The 19228-nt window shown below is 42.0% G+C and overlaps 1 protein-coding gene across 1 annotated transcript in view; it reads left to right on the plus strand.

The window, feature by feature from the left end:
• The window catches only part of PHF20 (PHD finger protein 20), a 197154-nt gene that overhangs the window by 138405 nt on the left and 39521 nt on the right, over positions 1-19228 (plus strand). The window contains exons 9-11 of the mRNA XM_007934622.2: positions 7648-7926; positions 17734-17832; positions 18541-18705. Of these exons, the coding sequence (XP_007932813.1) occupies positions 7648-7926; positions 17734-17832; positions 18541-18705 (543 nt within the window). The remainder of the gene's footprint in view (positions 1-7647; positions 7927-17733; positions 17833-18540; positions 18706-19228) is intronic.

A 19228-nucleotide genomic window follows, 5' to 3' on the forward strand; every position in this document is an offset into this window, starting at 1 on the left:
GGAAGTGGGAGGGGAGCTGTTGCATTGTAAATTTTGGTCAATGACATGAGACAAATTATATGCGAACTGCTGTATGAAAAGTGAATTTATTGTGTAAATCTTTACCCAAAAAGAAAAAATAAATAATTCATACCTGTGTGGTTTGTGTTCATCATGATGATAGTATAACATACATGGTGTACTGGAATCTGCTTTTTCTATCTTAACAATGTGATAGACTTCTTTCCCAGAATTTGCATAATAGCCTGTTGTCTGGAAGTACCATAATTAATTTAATTAGGCTTTCTATCTTTTTGTTTGATTTTAAAAAGACTTATTTAAATTTACTGATTTTTTAAAAAAACTAACTCATTTTTTTGTATGATCAAACTATTAGTCTTAACCTTTATGATTTAAATCTTTTAAATGATGCTTTGAAAGGTCTTTCCTGCCCAAGATAAGATAGTCACCTATATTATCTTCAGTCCCTAAATGCTTTTATTTTTAATGTTTTATAATCTAATCTAACTGGAATTTTATTTTGGTGTATGTCATGAAGGTAGGGATCTAACCTCATTGTTTTGAAGTAGTTAACTAGTTATTCCAGCACTATCCTTGTGAATAATATTTTCTCCACTAAGTTGAAATGTTACCCTTTGTTGCTTGGTCATTTGGTTTTTGTTTTGTTTTTCCATAGTTTTCCTTCTAGGGTCTTTAATCTCCAGTGTATATGTGTTTCTCAGTACCTGCCTCTGCGTTTTGTTTTTCTGTCTTGACTTGTAATCCTTCCTTGCTTTAGCTGGTTCATGAACCACTGTGTTCTCTATGTCAAGACCCTTTGGCACCCACTCCCCCTTCTCATTGATCTAGTCTCATATTCTCAGGGTTTCTCAGTTTCAAATATGGTGGCCTCTGGCCATTTTCTGCATCAGAGCATGGCTTGGTTTGCAGACTGGTTGTGGTACAGTGATTTACTTAATATGGCTCTTCTAGCCATAGTCTTTGTGACTCCCACCAGATGACTGGGTGGAACTATGTAAACGTAAGGTGCTTGTGGCTCATCAAGGGGATTGGATAGCTTATTAATAATGTAAATAGGGTACATGGCAGCCTTTGGGTGGTTGTTGTTGTTGTTGTTATGTGCCGTCGAGTCGGCCCCGACTCATAGCGACCCCTCCTTGGGTTTCCGAGGCAGTATCACTACGGAAGTAGGATTGCCCAACCTTCCTTCCGAGGAGTGGCTGGTGGGTTTGAACCGCCAGCCATCTGGTTAGCAGGCAAGTGTCTTAGCCACTATACTACCAGAGCTCCCCCAAGGAAATAAGGTATATGGAACCCTATATACATACGAGGGGAATGGTTAGTTTTGCCATCTTGCTAGGCTTAAAATTAGCCATCCCGGAGGTGGAAAGGGGATCACAGTACCATCAAGACAAAAGAAAAGCCAGGAGTGGAGCATATCCTTGGACCTGTCCCTGTACTGAATCTTCTTGGCAGAGAGTTGGTAGAAAGATGATGGCAGCAGAGACAGAAGAACCAAGAGACTGGTGCAAGACAGCATTGTCTTCCTGGCCACGGAGTGAGAACGCTTGTTGCCTTCGAGCAGGAGGCCTGCTTGTGGAGTGAGGTGCCTCTATCGGCACAGCTAAAAGGGCTTTGTAACAGTTGCCCACACAGGGCAGAGGCCAGGCTGAGAAGCCAAGGGTCAAAGAGAGGCATGCCTGCAGGCATGTCCTAGGAGAGGCTGTCCTGATTGAAGAATTGTATCCTGAGTGTTCCTGAGTCTGAATTGTAACATGTTGGTTCCCTAATAAACCCAGTGATTGTGAGTTTTGCCTGTGAGTTCTGTGTGGCCATTGCAACGAATTATTGAACTCAGTAGAGAAGTAGAGTCGTGGGAGGGACAGTTGGTGTCAGAAATGGCAAAAAGGATATAGAGGGTGGCTGCATGTCTGACTTCTGCCTCATAGCAGTCAGCCTTGGGCTGATGCTGCTGATGGTGATTTTATCACCACCTCATGAAACTAGAGGTCAGATGGCACTGCCCCCATGCCCTTTTAGCACTAGCCTACGGATTGAGTAGAGGTTAGTGCTCATTTTTGGGTAGAAATGGGAGTCTAATAGGTTGTAGGGTTTCCATTGGGTTGCCTTTTAGCAACTTAATTTGGAAGAGTTTGAGTGTAAGTATTGTGACTGACACTCTAGCACAGAGGGCTGGTATGGGAGAGGGTAGATTAACATTTTTCTCAAGAAATCCATAAGCTAATTGAGAGTTGAGAGATTTTGAGTGGTGTTTGTGACTAATTTGATGGATTTGAGTATTAGGATTTCTTTAGTGGTTGGATTCAAGAACCTGTGTCTACATTTGCTGGTGGCAACTACATCTGATACTGATGGATGGTCTGTCAACTGCCACAGCTGTTGTGGGAATATCCACCAGTTAGTTGGGATCTCTGAGGCACAGAGAGAGTGCTTTTCTCCCTACCGTGACTTGTTGAGGATTGGAAAAGTTTGGAAACTTTCTGTTGTTGTTGTTGTGTGCCATGGAGTCGGACCCGACTCATTGTGACCCTTCCTTGGGTTTCCAAGGCAGTATCACTATGGAAGTAGATTGCCCAACCTTCCGAGGAGTGGCTGGTGGGTTTGAACCGCCAGCCTTCTGGTTAGCAGTCAAGTGCCTTTAGCACTATGCTGCCAGAGCTCCTTTGGAAACTTTCTGAGACACCTTAAATTGAAAGTCGGCTCAGTGACACATGTGTGAATACCTCTGGAAAGCCTGATGATCCCTCAGCTGTCCCAGAATGCTGAGGAAAAGCTTGTGCTCTGGTTTAGGGGAGTTTTGTACTGTGTGATAGAGAAATGGTCTCTATAGGAATTGTATGCACTTCCTGCTTTTGTGTGGTTGGGAGATGGAGATAAGGCAGTTACCCACCTGTCTAATAAAAGACAGCAGATCCACAAATAACCAGAATTTGTGTCCACTAAGCTACGTACTATAAGAGTGGAGCACATTCCTTGTCTCAACATTTTAGAATAAGGAATGGATAGAATCAAGTGTAATACAAATAGAAAGTAACAGGGACTGTGAGATTTATTTTCCATGAAGGTGCTTACAGTAATTCAGAGGGCCAAGAAAAGCATTGTGCAAGGAGATGGTGTTTCAGGGATGAGCAGGACTTTGTGGAACGAGTGGACCAAATAGAGGGGACCAGGTGGTCTGGACTAAGTGAACTGGAAGCATTGTTTTTACATATAGAGGGCATGGTTTGACTGTAGCATGGGGAAAATAGAATAAAGTTGTGAAGTCTGGAAAATAAAATATTTTCACTTCTCTAAAATCGTGTAAGATTAAAAAAAAAAGTTCAGTGTGCAAGACCTTCATGAGAAAGAACAATTAAGTCTGAATGTTTATATATCCTTGTTGTTTTGTTTTGAAATATTATCTGCATTTTACATTAACAAGTTAGAATAAGTGTAGTATTATTACTCTGTAGTATTTTTAGCAACTTTTTGATTTGTGGATCTGAAACTGTACACCTGTTCTTCACTTACTATCTTATCCTATATTTCACATTTACAACAACAACAAAAAATCTACCATCTGACTCTTTTCTACATTAATGACTTATCTATGATAGTAATGAATGCTGAGGTGTGAGGTAAAAGTAACTCTGGTTGTATTGGTTAAGGTTATATGTCAGCTTGGCTGGGCCATGATTCTCAGTAGTTTGCCAGTTATGTAATGATGTAATTTGGCAGTTATATTATGATGCAGTCATCTTCCAGTTTTGCATAATGCCAATTTTCATGTAATGGCCTGATTTTTGGAACCTAACCATTTCAGTAAGTGAATAGTGGGTGTAGTTTGAGTATATAATTTATCAGATTTTATCACAGGATATTATCCATAATTAATTTATATCCTGTCTGCTCCTTGCTTGTATTGATTATTTCTCCACAATAGCATGGACTATATTACAGACAGGTTTATAATTAGAAGAAGGACATGTATATCAGTGAATTGTACTTAAACAAGTTGAGTTTACTGGGGAATCTTACTTCCTGTATATCCATGTTTGAGGTTTCATAATGCTCAATTCTTTGGTTCTTTTGATGTTTAGTCCTTCAGACAAAAAGCAGTAACTTACTTTGTCATACTAGTGTTGTCATCCTAAAAAGAGCTCTTAGTTTAGTAAAGGACTAGAGACTTTGTGACAGTGATACCTGGCAGTGTTTTCTTTCCTTGGGAAATTTTCTGATCACCTAAGCCTCTGCAGTCTTTGGTACTGCCTCTCAGTGTGCCAAGTTTGCTCACCTTTGGTGGTTCAGCTTTACTTACCTTTTGCTTATCTGTGAGGAATAGAGGATTTTGCTTTTGGGAGAGGAGTTTTTATCCTGACAAACTAAGCTTATTTTCTTTTGAGAGGTTTATTGGATTGGTAGACGATAATACCAGGTGTATCTTCATTTTATTTTAGCAGATAGTTTGACCACATCTCTCTTGAAATTTATGGACAAGAAGGAGAAATAGAGCACATTGGTAGTCTGCATAGATAAAATTTAATCGACTCAGCCATCTCTATGCAGGGAGTGTAGATTAATTGATGGGTGTCAGCCTGAAGGCTATTCTAAATGCTGTCCATAGCACTGTCCCACTGGACATCTTTATCATCACCTTGGATAAAGAGCTAAGAATATGTAGAATTACAAAATTCTTAGACTCAAATAACCTAGTGGAGTTTATTAGGGATAAATGTAACTTCTAACATGTAGTTGCACAAAATTATTTTGGGAAAGGGAGATGTACTTTAATTCATGTTTTTGAAAGAGAAAATTCAAAGTTTTAGTAGACCAAGTTGATACAGACTGAATAATGTGACTATTAAAACAAAAAACTTTTGTTGCATTAGTAAAAGTAAGATGTCTTGAAGGGTAAGAGTAAATTACCCTACTGAATCACATATGATCACACATAATCTTGTTTTTGGTTTTAAATTTCACGTTTTTAAAAGAGAATTAAGTTAACAGCAACAGGTTTGATTTTGGTTTAGACAGAATCAAGTGCTGGCAGGGTAATTTGTCTTCACAGCCAGGGCATATGAGGGCTGGTGGAAGGAATGTTTCACCTTGGTTGATAATTATAATTAGTGTCGCCAGCCATGTTCCAGAAATGATGTAAGTCTGCTTATGGAGATGTATTTAATATGTAAAACAATAAAGGCTTCCGTTTATTTGATCACTTGCTTTGTGCCTAGGAGCTCTGGTGGCATAATGCCTAAGGTATCTTAGAAGGTTGGTGGTTCAGACCCACCAGCCACTCTGCGGAAGCAAGACTGGACAGTCTAGTTCTGTAAAGATTTACCGCCTTGGGAACTCAAAGGGGGGTTGCTGTGAGTCAGAATCAACTCGAGGGCAGTGGGTTTTGCTTTGTGCTAAGCATATGTATTATCTATAACCCATTCTCCAACTCTTTGAAATAAGTGGCAGTATTTCCTTTTTTAGATGAGTAACTGGATATTCAGGATTGTTAAATAACTAGCACAGCTTATTTAGGCGTTTAATAAAGGGTAGATCTGGGTTGTAAACTCAAGCTGCTTCTGTTACACTATACTGTTCTGGCACAAGCATACTGATTGCAACTGGGATGGTGAGGGTGTCTGCTTTTCTGTTTACAAGCAGAGTAATTCCTGAAAGGCTGTTCATAAGTCCAGAATGATAGTGTATATAAATAATAACCAACATTTGTTCAGCACTTACTATGTACTGTATGTGTATGTTCTAGGTGCTGTACATGCAATTTATTTAATTCTCTCAATCAGTGAAGTAGTTACCATTATTATCACCACCCTGCACGTGAGGGACTGAGGCAAGGGGAGTAAGTAGTAGAGCCAGGGCTTGAACCAAGCTGTTCAGCCGGGAGACCACACTTGTAGCCACTGTGCTGTTTTTGCCTTACGCAAGTGACCACTGCTTGTGCACATGGGTGTCAAGTAGCAAGAATAGTAAAGTAATTCTTCATGGTATTGTTTAAAATTCCTTATTGTTTTCAAGTTTCATTTCAAAGATGTTTATACTTTAGTATTACTCTCTTCATCACAATTTTATCACAAACCCTGGGGTGGAGCGTAGATTTCAAACACACAAGCCCAAGGATGGCTGGCTGTGATAACTGTGGCTGAACTTGATTGTTGCCGCCCTCTGGTGGTAGTAGGCAGTGCTGATCCGCTTTGACTTGGGGCCTTAAATTTGTTCTCACTTGTGGTTAAGTGGAGTTGTCGGCAATGATTCTTGACTGTCATTTGATAAAGGAATTATGATGTTGAACTTTTGAAACCTAAAAAATGTCAGGTTCATGTGATTCAACCTAATAAGCTCAAGAAGAGGAAGTTTTAGAGAAACTATTTTGTGTTTTATTTTAAGAATTTTGGGATCTATTGGAAGTTTCAGTCTTTAATTTTTCTACTGCCAACTTTCCCCTATGCAGTCATTCATCTGTGAAGTAGGTATTCCATTTCACTTCATATTACTTTTTTCTTCTGTTTCTAACATATTACTGATTTGGAGCCTGTTTCTTATCTCTCTTATAAGGGTTTCTTATATCTCTTGCCATGGGTAGAAAGTGATTTTAATATGTTCTAATTTGGAACACTGGTCACACACCCTAGTGGTGATTTTGAAATGTATCCTAGAGTATGGTTTAGGTTTTTACTGCTTTTGATTATGAAATTATACTTGAAAAAGTAGTCATAATATTTTCAAAAGCTTTATAATAGTACTTGCTTTTAGTGGAGATTGTACCATTGTATTTTGGGAAAAATTTGATTAACTGAAGAAAGGTCTGTTCCAGATATTCTTGTGTGAGCTAATATATAACATAAAGTAGGAGTTTAAGGTGATTGCGCTTACTGGAGTTGAGCATATTGTGAAGAGGTCGTCAATAAACTAACTTTCTAACACACCTGAACTCCTTGTGACAGCTTTATTTTTTTGTCACTGGTGCTCGACAGAGATGTGTGTGTGTGTGTGTGTGTGTGTGTGTGTGTGAGAGAGACATTTTTGGTCCCTGAATTTGATCATTTAGTCCCCCATGTTCTCCTCATTCCTTCTGTCTCCACTCAGTTGTTGGTGGTTTTTATCTTGCAGTCTCAAGACCAAACAAAATACGTGGTAGTGAAATCTAAAAAAGCTCATTACTAAAACCCTTTGTAACACTTAAACTCTGCCTTTGCAGACTTGTAAAGTCCTTTAGGTTTCACACTATAAAGAGCCCCTATTGAAATTTTCTCTGTGTGTATCTTTCCAGTATAAACAGGTGCCAGGGGTGGGTGAATCTGAACCTACTCCAACTCATGAGTGAAAGGTGCTGGGTTGGTTTTCCTGGTTTCTTCAGAATTTTCCTCTGCTCTCTTTCCAGAGTCTGTGTAAGCCAGAGAACTTGTATGACTGCTTAAGAAACATGTTGATCTCTTCTTTTGAAAGATAAATCACAGTTGTGTCTATTACTTTATCTCAAGTTATATTCATCTCCTCAAAACAGGGAGGTCGTAGCAGACTGATTGATGTCTTTGGCTTCATATGCTAACTTTTCACTTTTTATTGCCATGCATTGACACATGTTTTGTAATAACTATAGGGTAAGTATGAGGAATCTTTGTTTTTGTTTTTCAGTAACAAATACTTTTAAGAAAACGAATGATTTTGTGACATCTAAAATACCAGCTATTGACCTGGACCACAAGTTTAGATGCAAGGTTGTGGACTGTTTAAAATTTTTCCGCAAAGCCAAACTATTGCACTATCACATGAAGTATTTCCATGGAATGGAGAAGTCACCAGAGCCAGAAGAGAATCCAGGGAAGAGGCATGTCCAGACACGGGGTTCCTCAGTTTCAGACAAGGCCAGCCAGGACAGCCTGGCCAGGAAGCGGGTCTCAGCCAGTTCCCCAAGTAAGTATTTTAGTTTCCTGTTGGGTCATGGAGGGCTCTGCTGCTCAGGTCACAGTGCTTACATTTCTGGAAAACACAGAAAACAGGTTTTAGGATGATCTGGCCCAGTTGAATCGTAAAAGATTGAAAATCACTCGTGAGTTGGATCGTGCAGTGATAGCCTTCCTAGAGGAAGCAGGAATATTTCGCTTTTATTTTTGCTTTTGCCTGTTATTGCCCAGGGAGCTCTGGTAGCGTAGTGCCTAAGGCATTTGAGCTAACCAGAAGGCTGGCAGTTCAGACCTACCAGCCACTTCTCGGAAGGAAAAATGAGCAATCTACTTCCGTAGATACGTTGTTGTTGTTAATGTGGCACCGAGTCGGACCCGACTCAGAGCGACCCCTCCTTGGGTTTCCAAGGCAGTATCACTACGGAAGTAGATTGCCCCATCTTCCTTCCGAGGAGTGGCTGGTGGGTTTGAACCGTCAGCCTTCTGGTTAGCAGTCAAGTGCTTTAGGCACTATGCTACCAGAGCTCTCTCCATAGAGATGCTGCCTCGGAAATCCAAGGAGGGGTTGTTGTGAGTAGGGTTTGACTCGATGGCAGTGTGTTCTTACTGCCCAGGTCGCTTAACCTCAGAGGGCCTTCATGTTCACAGTATGAAGTAGGGACGGTGAGGAGGGGGAAAGTCCTTCAGAAGTGGGCAGGAGAACTCACATTCAGAAGAGCATGGATGTGGTAATCCTATTACACCCACTTATGCCAAACCTATATCCCATCCCTACCAGAAAGACAAAAGAGCAAAAAGATGATGATGAGATTTTACTGCTGTGTCCAATTTGAGTCCTATTTTATCTTAATTGCAACTGTGAAGACATTTTTTAACAGCACTTCATTTTGCATGGAAACTACAGTGATGGTAATAAAGGTTACCATAAAGTTTCATGTTCATATCTTATTACAGAGAATCTTTTTGGAGATTTCTTTTGAAACTGATAGAAATTGAAATATTACATGTTTCTTGAAGCATTTCAAAAGGATTAATAAGTTTCCAACAAATTAAGCTTTTCACCTGGAATCGCACCATCACTATTTCTTTTGACTTACAGCTTTTTCATTTCTAATACATAGGCATTAGATAGTGTGTGGAATTGCTGGGACATTTGGTTTCAGGGTACTGGGGCAAAGCTTTGCAGAATACGATGATCTCTGACACTCAGCTAAGTCAGTCCTCAGCTAGTCTGTGAAGACATAATGTGTCAAGGTCAAGGTGGAGTTTTGCCATATGTGCTATTCTGTTCATTAGAGATACAATGTGAGTTACATATGTAATTTAAAATTTTCTTGTAGCCACATTTAAAACTGAAGAGAAACAGGTGAAATTATTTTTAATAATTTTTAACCCAGTATATCCAAAATACTATCATTTGAGCATGTAATCAGTATAAAAATTATTAGTGAGCTGTTTTATACTTTTTTTCTTATACTAAATCTTTAAAATCAAGTGTGTATTCCCAACAGTAGAAAGACCTACAAGCAGCACACCTACCCCAGGGAGATTCACCCCTTAGATTAGTCAGCCATGAGACATCAGAGGGGCAGCATTCACATCGAGGGAAAGCTGGACAGACAGGACTGCATAGATAAGAAGGGCACAGGGAGGGGGTAGTCACAGGGAGGACAGAAGAGGAGAGCTTTTTATGATTGGGGATTGTAATCGGGTCTGTGAAATCAAACTGCATAAACTGTTGAGAATAAAATGAATCTGCTTTGTAAATTTGCACCTGAATCACAATAATAACAAAAAAATCTAGTGTGTATTTTGCACTAATCGAACATCTCAATTCAGACTAATCACATTTCACGTGCTCAGTAGCTGCATGTATTGAACGGTATTAAACTGTGTGGCATTTTTACCCTCAGCTGTAGGCTGTACTTGATGAGAGTTGAGTATTGAGCTAGAAGGAGCTGCCTGGGGAAGACCAGCTGGCCAGTGGCCAACCAGGAGGTGACTTGAGTTGTGGACTGGAGGGCAAGGCAGCCCTTTTATCACCTTAGTGACTACCAAAAGCTGGATCCTGGCCCTGGCACCCACCATGGGATTGATGCCTCTCAGAGCAGACTTCTAGGAAGCAGACTGCAGGAGAAGAATGCTCAAGGCCATGTGTCAGTTATTTATTTTAAATGAAGCCCACAACCTCCAGTCTTCTTTCTTTGGTTTAGCTTTCACATTCCTTACCTTCATAGGGTGGGTCTCTCTTCACTGTGAGTTCTTAAATGTTTAGTGAGGGATGAGATCTTCTCTGGGAAAGGAAAGTTGCTTATTAATAGAACATTAGAGCATTTGCATTAGAGTTGCCTCAGGCTAAAATAGATTGATTGTTTATTAAACAATATCAGTAATAATGCCTGTCATATGCCAAGGAGCCCTGGTGGCACAGTGGTTAAGCGAATGGCTGCTAACTGAGAGGTCAGTGGCTTGAACCCATCAGTAACTGCATAGGAGATGACCTGGCAACCTGCTTCTGTAAAGCACCCATTGCCATGGAGTCAGTTCTGACTCAGGGACCCTACAGAACGGAGTAGAACTGCTCATAGGGTTTTCTAGGCTCTAATCTTCATGGAAGCCAACTGCCACATCTTGCTCTTGTGGGTTTGAACTGCTGACCTTTCCATTAGCATCTGAGCACTTAACTACTGCAGCACCAAAGCTCCTTCCATAAAAATTACAGCCTAGGAAACCCTAGAAATACCCTATGGGGTACTTCTGTCCTGTCCTATAAGTTGCCATGAGTTGGAATTGACTCGACAGTACACAACAACAACATTATGTGCCAAATTCTGTTCTGCATACTACAAAAGAGATCTAAGTTTCATTCTGCCTGATGCTCGTAGTTGTGGATATTCCTGGCACAAAGAAGTAAGTTGACTCACTTCTTAGGCCAAGCTATCCTCTTACCTGCATAGTGCTAGTTTTTTTTTGTAGGGTCAAATACGTTGATTCCTTAGGGATTTTAATGTCTGTATTGGCCAGTTGTGCTGCCTTTGTTGGCCATTCTGTGTCTGTTAGGTGAGTTTATATATCTCTGCTGTTGATTATGTGGTTAATTCTGGGAGGAAGCTTATTTCCTAGGACTTGGGGGTCACTGGAAACCTACTCTACTCCCTACCTCCCCCTACTCCTTCCCTCCCTCATTTCCTCCCCTCCCTCACATATTACCTATAGTATTTGCCCAGCCCAGGCCTCACTTGGAGCGTAAGTTTTAGAGCTGGGCAGGTAGAGTATGAATCTTAGCTGTTTCCTTAATCATTCTTGGACTCTGGTGGTGTAGTAGATAAGGCATTTGGCTGTTAACCAGAAGGTCCATGGTTAAAATCCATCAGCTGCTTTGTGGGAAGAAGATGAGGCAATCCACTTCTGTAAAGATAAATCTTGGAAACCCAGTGGAGGTTGCTGTGAGTTGGAATTGACGTGATGGCACTGAGTTTGGTTGTTGGACTCTATGCAGGTCTCCATATCTTTCTATGCCTTTCTGAGTGTGAACTTGCTGAATTCTTGTGATGAATCTAAGAGCTAATCTACTGAATGAAACTGTTGCAAGGCCTAATGTAGGAAACAGATTTATTTGTTCCCCTTATTCCATGGTTTCATCTGTCTCATCCAGCTGTGCGTGGCTGAAGTTGGTGTATTTGTGAGCACAAAGTGAATTGTTAGGGAGGGACTATTTTGAGTCACTTCAGTATCTTGTGGGCTCTGCTCAGAGCCAGTGGCACAGCCAGCACTAAAGGAAGTTGCATTGAGGTGTTAGAAGCCAGTAGATACAGTGGGTATTGGATATAGTAAAGGAGTTCTGATAGTGCTTATAGTTAAAAGTTCTGATAGCTTATGGTTAAAGCTTTTGGAGAAAGATGAGGCAATCTGCTTCCATAAAGAGGTACAGTCTTGGAAACCCTGTGTGCCAGTTCTTCTCTGTTCTATCAGGTTGCTATGAGATGGAATCAACTTAGTGGCAGTGGGTTTGGTTTTTGGGTTTGGATACAGTAATGGAGCAATATCTGAGCAGTACTGGGGCACACACTGGAGGGACTGAAGCTTACTCGAGACCACACAGAGCTTCCAGAGCCAGGTAGTTCCAAAGGCTGAGGCTTGGCAGCAGGAGGCCATGGGGGACCCAGGAAAGTTGTGCTTGCCTGACTGCTGCAGTATGTGTCTTTTGTGTCAGGACATCGTTCCCCTGCCAGTCTCTGCTCATGGAAATTGTCAGAAGAGGGCCTTGCCCAGTGCAGTGCACCTGAGTATTGGGTGGGAGTTCCTGGCCATGTATGGATCCCCTGACTGTGGGATTCCTGGTTAACTATGCTTAAGAGTTTTGATTGGTATTTAGTAATATGTGCAGGCTTTGAAGTCAGCATACCTGCGTTGGAATCCAACCTCCATTACTTGTTTTCTCCATGACCTTGGGCAAAGAATTTGCTGAGCTTCGGTTTCCCCATCTGTGCTACCTCCTTCATAATTTTGTTACATGAAGACATGAAGTAAAAGGCTTAGCACAGTGTATGACCTAGAGTAAATTTTTAGTAAGTGTTGGTTCTGTAACTCAGTGAAAGCATTAGCCCAGTCAGAGAGCTGAGTTCTAAACTCCACCGACCACTGATGAACTGCAGAACCATTGTAGTATAATTAAGAAATCTGAGAGATTGATTTTCTACTCCCACACACTGCCTTTGGGTCTCATACCATTATACTGACCTGGGATTTTATTCCCTCACATAATGCAAGAGGATCCCTTCCACTGGGGTCTGGAAATATCTTGGTGATTTTTGCCTGCCATTTTTTTTTTTTTTTAATATAACAAGAATTGCTCTGAGTATACTCACAGGGGCAGACAATTATAAATGCTTTAGTGGAACCCAACTCTTAAATCCATTTTAACTTCTTATCTCTGCTGTTCTTTTGTATAACTGGTCAGTTTGGTGGCAGAATGTGCCACACAGACCACATATCTACTTCCTGGGGTACACCCTTTTCATTCCTGTACCCTCTCACGTGGAGGGCAGGATTTTTACAGTCAGAAAGGAAAGGAAGGACCAACAGCCATGATGAAGGCATGCCTGTCCTCATTTCACATGGGTATAGACCTTATAGACAACTTCATGACTGTCCAAATGTATCTCTTTTGACTGATTGCTGACCTGAGATGGCTAGTAGTTACCAGGCTGAAGGATTGTCTATCTTGCCAAGTTCTGGAATGGAAACTTGAAACCCTGGCTCGGCCACCAGCCAGCAGGAGTCTCACTGTCATCATCTGTGAAATGGGATCTGTAGACATGGTCAGCCATTGTCACGTGACTGGCTGTCAGTGAGAATGAGCATATCAGGGTATTCATAAGATTCCACAGTGTGGCTGTCTCATTCTGCCCCAAGCCTCTAGAAGGCACCCCTGTCCCATGTTACTACTCTCGCCTTCCTCCCTCCATTTTGGCAGGGTCTTTTGGGATACCTGACTGACTAAATTTCTTAACATTTTGAAAAATAGAACTAGCTCATCTGTTCTCGCAGTATAGCTGAGTTTCTGCTTCAGACTTCTAAGAATGCCCTTATCTTTAGGAGTGGCATTTCAGACATTGGCGAGTTCCACTGGAGAGAATATAGGGTGAGACTCTTATAACAGGCAGCCTGTTTCATAGTTCACTGGCAGTGTGAACTCAATATTCTGCTTAAGTGAAAAGCAGATAGAAAGAGTATTATGGAATTGGGGACGTTCCCTAACATCCCTTTTGTAGCCCTAAAACAGTACCTCCTTTGTGCTCCGTACTCTTGATTATGACAAATGGGGACTTGGATTCTCAGATGGAGATTTTCTAGGCTTCCTGTAGAACCATCAGGATCAGAAGTACCCTGCAGAGATTATTATATTATTTTTTGTCCCAGTAAGATTGAGCAGGAGAAGTAGTTCTGGATTGAGAATCCAGAGACTCAAGTCCTGGTAGCAATCCTGCCAGTGTTCACTGGGTGACTTTGGGCAAATATCTTCATGGATCTCCTTTCCTCATTGCTGAAGTAATGATGTAGGACGGGTGTGAATAAAGCAAGACCCTTTCAGAGGAGCACCTAACCAGAGGCAGTGAAAAGGGCTGAGTTTTATATTAGGAACGTACCAAGTGCTGTGGGAACACAGATTCAGATTTTGCCTGATATGTTAAGAAGAGAAGGTAACATTTAAGTTAGATGTTAAAAGGTAAGGGTGAGTCAGAATTGGACCTAAAGTAGGAGAATGGAAAAGGAAAAGCATCCTTTTGTGCATGTGCCAGGGGTGGGTGGCTGGGGTGGTTAGCATTAGCGAGCAGTTTCAGAGGCACTAAAGGGAACCAGTGATCCCTTCCCCTGCAGTGTCTCTTCTGACACCAGCCTCTGTAACTCGGCTTCCTCTTTCCTCAGCCAAGCCTTTAGTCACGTAAGAGAATTTGGATTTGCTTTTCCCAATAAGGCTTCTCAGGGCACCAGGATCTTCTTAGTAAATTCTCTTCCAGGTTGAGGTCAGGTTTCCTTGGTAATTGTATAAATTCAGTCCTGAGTAATAGCTTAATTAAAAAGAGTGTTCTAGTGTCAAAGGAAACCCCTCCTGTGTTTGTTGCCTACTGGCCCATCCGTTTGGTTCATATACTCACCCTGGGTGAAACTTGGCTTTGGGGAACAGATGCATACTTCTTTGTCACTGTCTGCACCTTTCCTTGTGGTGCTAGATGGGCCTTCTCACAGGAACATGCCCTGGTCTCCCCTTAAAAGGGAGAGTGTGATATGAACTTAATTAGGATATAGATTACAGTGTCGTTAAAGAAAGAACCAAAATATCTGGCTTAAACAAGATAGGTTAATTTCTCTCTCAGATCAAACTTTAAGCTACACAGAATGACTCTGATGTTTCTGGGACCCAGCTGTTTCCTCACTGGTCCACAGGCCTAAGGTGTTGCTCTCCTCTGCTTGGTCCAAGGTGGCTCCCCACTTTGCCTGTCAGTCACTAGGAAGGGAACAGTATGCTTTTCTCTTTCAAGCGACAGCCACAAGTGCCACATGTCACTTTTGTTCATATCCCACAGGCCAGAACCTCTGTACATGGTTACATCTAGCTCAAGAGAAACTGGAAAATGTAGTCTTCTCCTGTGGAAGAAGTAGAGAAATGGATGTTGAGGGATATGCATAGCAGTCTCTGCCTTCACTAAGGCAGAAAACGAAGGGTGTGAGGGAAGGGTTTATGGAAGGAGCCCACTTGGGCTGGTGTCTGGGTGGGGTCCCTGGTGGTGGATTAATGGAGGATGAGGCTGGGAAGGTAGAGATGGTGAAATGATAGTGGCAGACCCCTATCCTCTGATAAACAGTAGAAATCTCTCCAAGTGTATTCCCACTCCTCTTCTGCCCTTTAGTTGCCATTCCCTTGTGTAGGTGAAAACACGCTCTTGACCCTGCGTGTTCCAGCCACGTGGTCATGCTTTATGGTATGCAAGCATTATCCCACACGTGATGATGATGTTAACACTTTTCTTCTTCCCTCCTGGAAGCAATAGTCTGATGATAATTGACCTTCTGCCCTCATAAGTTGCTCATGATCTGATGGAAAAATAGAGAGCAGGTTGTATGTAAGGAGAGAGCTAGAAAGGCTGTCTCTGGCTTTCTCCTTGTGAGCACTGGACTGGAGAGAGGACAAGTGGCCATGCTGGAGGAAAGCCTCCCCTCTGATCCAGAGGCCTGGCAGGATGCTACTGTTTGTCCAGCCCTGCCTGGCAGTGGGAAGGAAGCATTGCAACCAGGCACATACTCCGGGGGTCATGGAACAGTTGGTTAAGCTTTCTGAAGTGAAAGCTGACAGCAGACCAGCACTGGTTTCCAGGGACAGAGTATTGCAAATAAGGTAACAACAGCTGACATTTGAGTACTTGCCATGTGCCAGACACTGTTCTAAGTTCTTTACTTGTATCATTTAATTCTAAGAACTGATTCTATAAGGTAGATAATGTTATGTCCACTTTATAGGTTTAAAAAAAAAAAACAGATTGTATTGTTTGTTTTTATGTTGTGGTAAGACTCTGCTCTCAGAATCTAGGGAAAGTAAAAATTGTCAAAAGCTTTTAAGGAATTGATGAGGTAGCTGACCTGCTTTGCTAATTAGCTGTGTGACCTTGGCCAAATCAATTTATTTCTCTGAGCCTTGGTTTCTTGATCTTAAAATGAGTATTTTTGCAAATTAGAGTAGGGTCTTTTCTAAATTTCCTGTTGGACTATTTCCCAGTTGTGGAGTATTTTAGTGGGAAGGGTGCTTAGAGACCCTTAATGTTCTAAGTCAACTCCTACCTATAGATCTCAGGGAGCTCTGGTGGCATAGTGCCTAAGGCACTTGACTGCTAACCAGAATGCTGGTGGTGCAAACCCACCAGCCACTCCTTGGAAGGAAGATTGGGCAATCTACTTCCATAGAGATACTGCGTTGGAAACCAAAGGAGGGGGTCACTGTGAGTCAGAGATGACTCTGCGGCACATAACAAGAACAAGGACCTGTAGATCTCAGGCTTGCCTGCTGATAGCTGCAGCCCACTCTCCCTCTCTGATGGTTTCTGGATGCCCATTTGAGACATGGGCCTGGACATTAGGGTTGACATGGTGCTGGAGAGCCAGACAACCTGCTTTTAAATATCTTTGTAAATTTCACCTCTTGAACTTCAGTTTCCCCGTATGTAAAATGGGAATGATATACATAGGTTGTTCTAAGGATTAAATGAAATGTTTGTGATGTATTTGCACACAAAAGTGCTTAGTTAAAATTAGTCAAATCCACTTGCCTGTCTCACCCTACACCTACTTTGTGATCCATCTTGATTCCACAGCAGAATCACTTAGAGAACTTTCAAAAAACTCTGACACCCTAGAAAGCGTTATGCTAAGTGAAAGAAGTCAGACACAAAAGGTCACATATTATATTATTCTATTTATATGAAATATCCAGAATAAGCAAATCCATTTGGCTGGGGGTGAGGTGGGGGAATGGGGAGCAATGCTTAATGGTACAGGGTTTCTTTTTGGGGTGATGAAAAATGTGTTGGAACTAGATAGAGATGATGGTTACAAAATATTGTGAATGTACTAAAAGCAACTGAACTGTTTACAAAATGGCTAATTGTATGGGATATGAATTGCTCTTCAGGTTATTCCAGTGTGTAGCCTGGGTGAGGAGCAGTGATGTAAGGTAGGAGTCAACAAACTTTTTCTGTAAAGGACCAGGTAATAGGCTTTGAGGGCTGTATGGTCTCTGTGGCAACTACTCAGCTCTGCTGGTGAACCTTGAAAGTAGCTGTAGACAGTCTGTAACAAATGAGCATATTGTATTTCAGTAAAACTTACTTCTGATAATAGGGGGTTGGGCCCCAATTTGCTGAGCCCTGATCTAAAGGCTAAGTGGGAAAGGAGTGGCTCTGCCTCAGGAACCGGAGGAAGGTGACCTCCCAGGCAGAGCCAGGCCAAGAACTGGGCTTCACTGCCGGTTTTGGTTCTTCATATTGGACCTCCTGGAGCTCTGATGGCGTAGTGCCTAAGGCATTTGAGCGCTAATCAGAAGGCTGGAGGTTCAAACCCATCAGCCACTCCTCAGAAGGAAGGTTGGGCAATCTACTTCTGCAGAGAACCGCCTCAGAAACCCAAGGAAGGGTCATTATGAATTGAATTGACTCAATGGCAGTGAGTTTGGTTTTGGTTTTCATTACTTAAGAACAGAGTGTGTACTGCAGCACCAGCAACGAAAAGTTAAAATGCCAACAGTGAAATTTGTGCTTAATTCTAGCTGTGAAAGACAAGGAAAAGAATAAAGAGAAGAAGTTCAAAGAGTTTGTGAGAGTGAAGCCAAAGAAAAAAAAGAAAAAGAAAAAGAAAGCAAAACCTGGTAATTTTCTCCCTGAGAGTGTTTCAGTTGGGTTTTCTTACCAAGGGTGGGGAGAGGTTGCTTTCTCTCAGTCCTTGCCTCAGAGCCCGCACTGAGGAGATGGGAGAAGGCCTTCCTGTTGAGCTCTTCCTAGCATGGGCCCTGCCAGGAGAGGAGACTAGAGTGTTTTAAGGCCTGCTTGGCATTTATAAAACCCTTCCTACTGCATTGGCCAGCGTGCTCTGTTACAGGGCGGACCACATGAAAGCATTAAAATTGGAGAGAATATTCAGATGAACGGCTGTTTGCACACATGACTCTTAGACCCAGATCTCTGAGCCCTTTCAAGAAAGGATTCACTTCTTGAGGTGTTGTGTTTGTGTGTTGCCCCCCATGAAAAGACTGATTTTTAAGAAAATTGATGTCCCAGCTGTGGGAGACAAAGGGATGCCAATGTTTTATTTTCAACATATCTTCTGGTAGAAAAAATTGCCATACCAGAAAAAAGGGAGAAGGGCGAGAGTAGGGAGGAAGCATTTGGTTTTGAAGTCCTTGAAGGTAGCTGATAATACTAAACCCTGAATCTGGTCTCCAAACCCCTTTGTGGGTGAATTGCCCCTGAGTCTTTGAGCTATTTGAACAGCAGGGCTGTTGATGGGATGAGATTGATTCTTGGATGCCCTCATGATGTCTAGGGTTGCTCATTCCTTCCTGATTCCGTTCTTCCAGAATGCCCCTGCAATGAGGAAGTCAGTGACACTTCCCAAGAACCTTCTCCACCTAAGGCATTTGCTGTTACCAGGTGTGGGACCTCACACAAGCCTGGGGTCCACATGAGCCCACAACTCCATGGCCTAGAATCTGGAAACCACAAAGGAAAAGTGAAAGTATCTGGTAAGGACGATTTCTGTTGACCTGACCATTTGCACCAAGCTATAGTGTGAGAAATGGAGCTCTTGTGTACTGAGTGGATAAGGCATTTGCTTGCTAACCAGATGGTCAGCAGTTCAAACCCATCAGCTGCTCTGTGGAGGGAAAACGAGGCAATCTATTTCTGTAAAGATTTATAGCCTCAGAAAACCAGTGGATGTTGCTGTGAATCAGAATAGCCTCGATGGCAATGAGTTTGGTTTTTCTTGTTATAGTATGAGAAAGGCTCTGCTGGCACTGTGGTTAAAGCATTATGTTGCAGACCAAAATGTCGGTGGTTCGAACCCTCCAGCCACTCCGTGGGAGAGAGATGAGGCAGTCTGCTTTCATAAAGATTTACAGTCAGTCTTAGAGACCCTATGGGGCAGTTCTACTCTGTCCTGTAGGGTTACTGTAAATTGGAATTGAGTCAGTGGCGGTGAGTATAGTCTAATAAGACTGGGTTTATGTGGTTACTACGATCTACTCTCTAGGCCCTCTGCCAAGT

This window comes from Orycteropus afer, unplaced genomic scaffold (genome assembly GCF_000298275.1).
Source record: "Orycteropus afer afer isolate SDZICR_OR568_19922 unplaced genomic scaffold, OryAfe1.0 scaffold00020, whole genome shotgun sequence".
NCBI classification, from domain to species: domain Eukaryota; kingdom Metazoa; phylum Chordata; class Mammalia; order Tubulidentata; family Orycteropodidae; genus Orycteropus; species Orycteropus afer.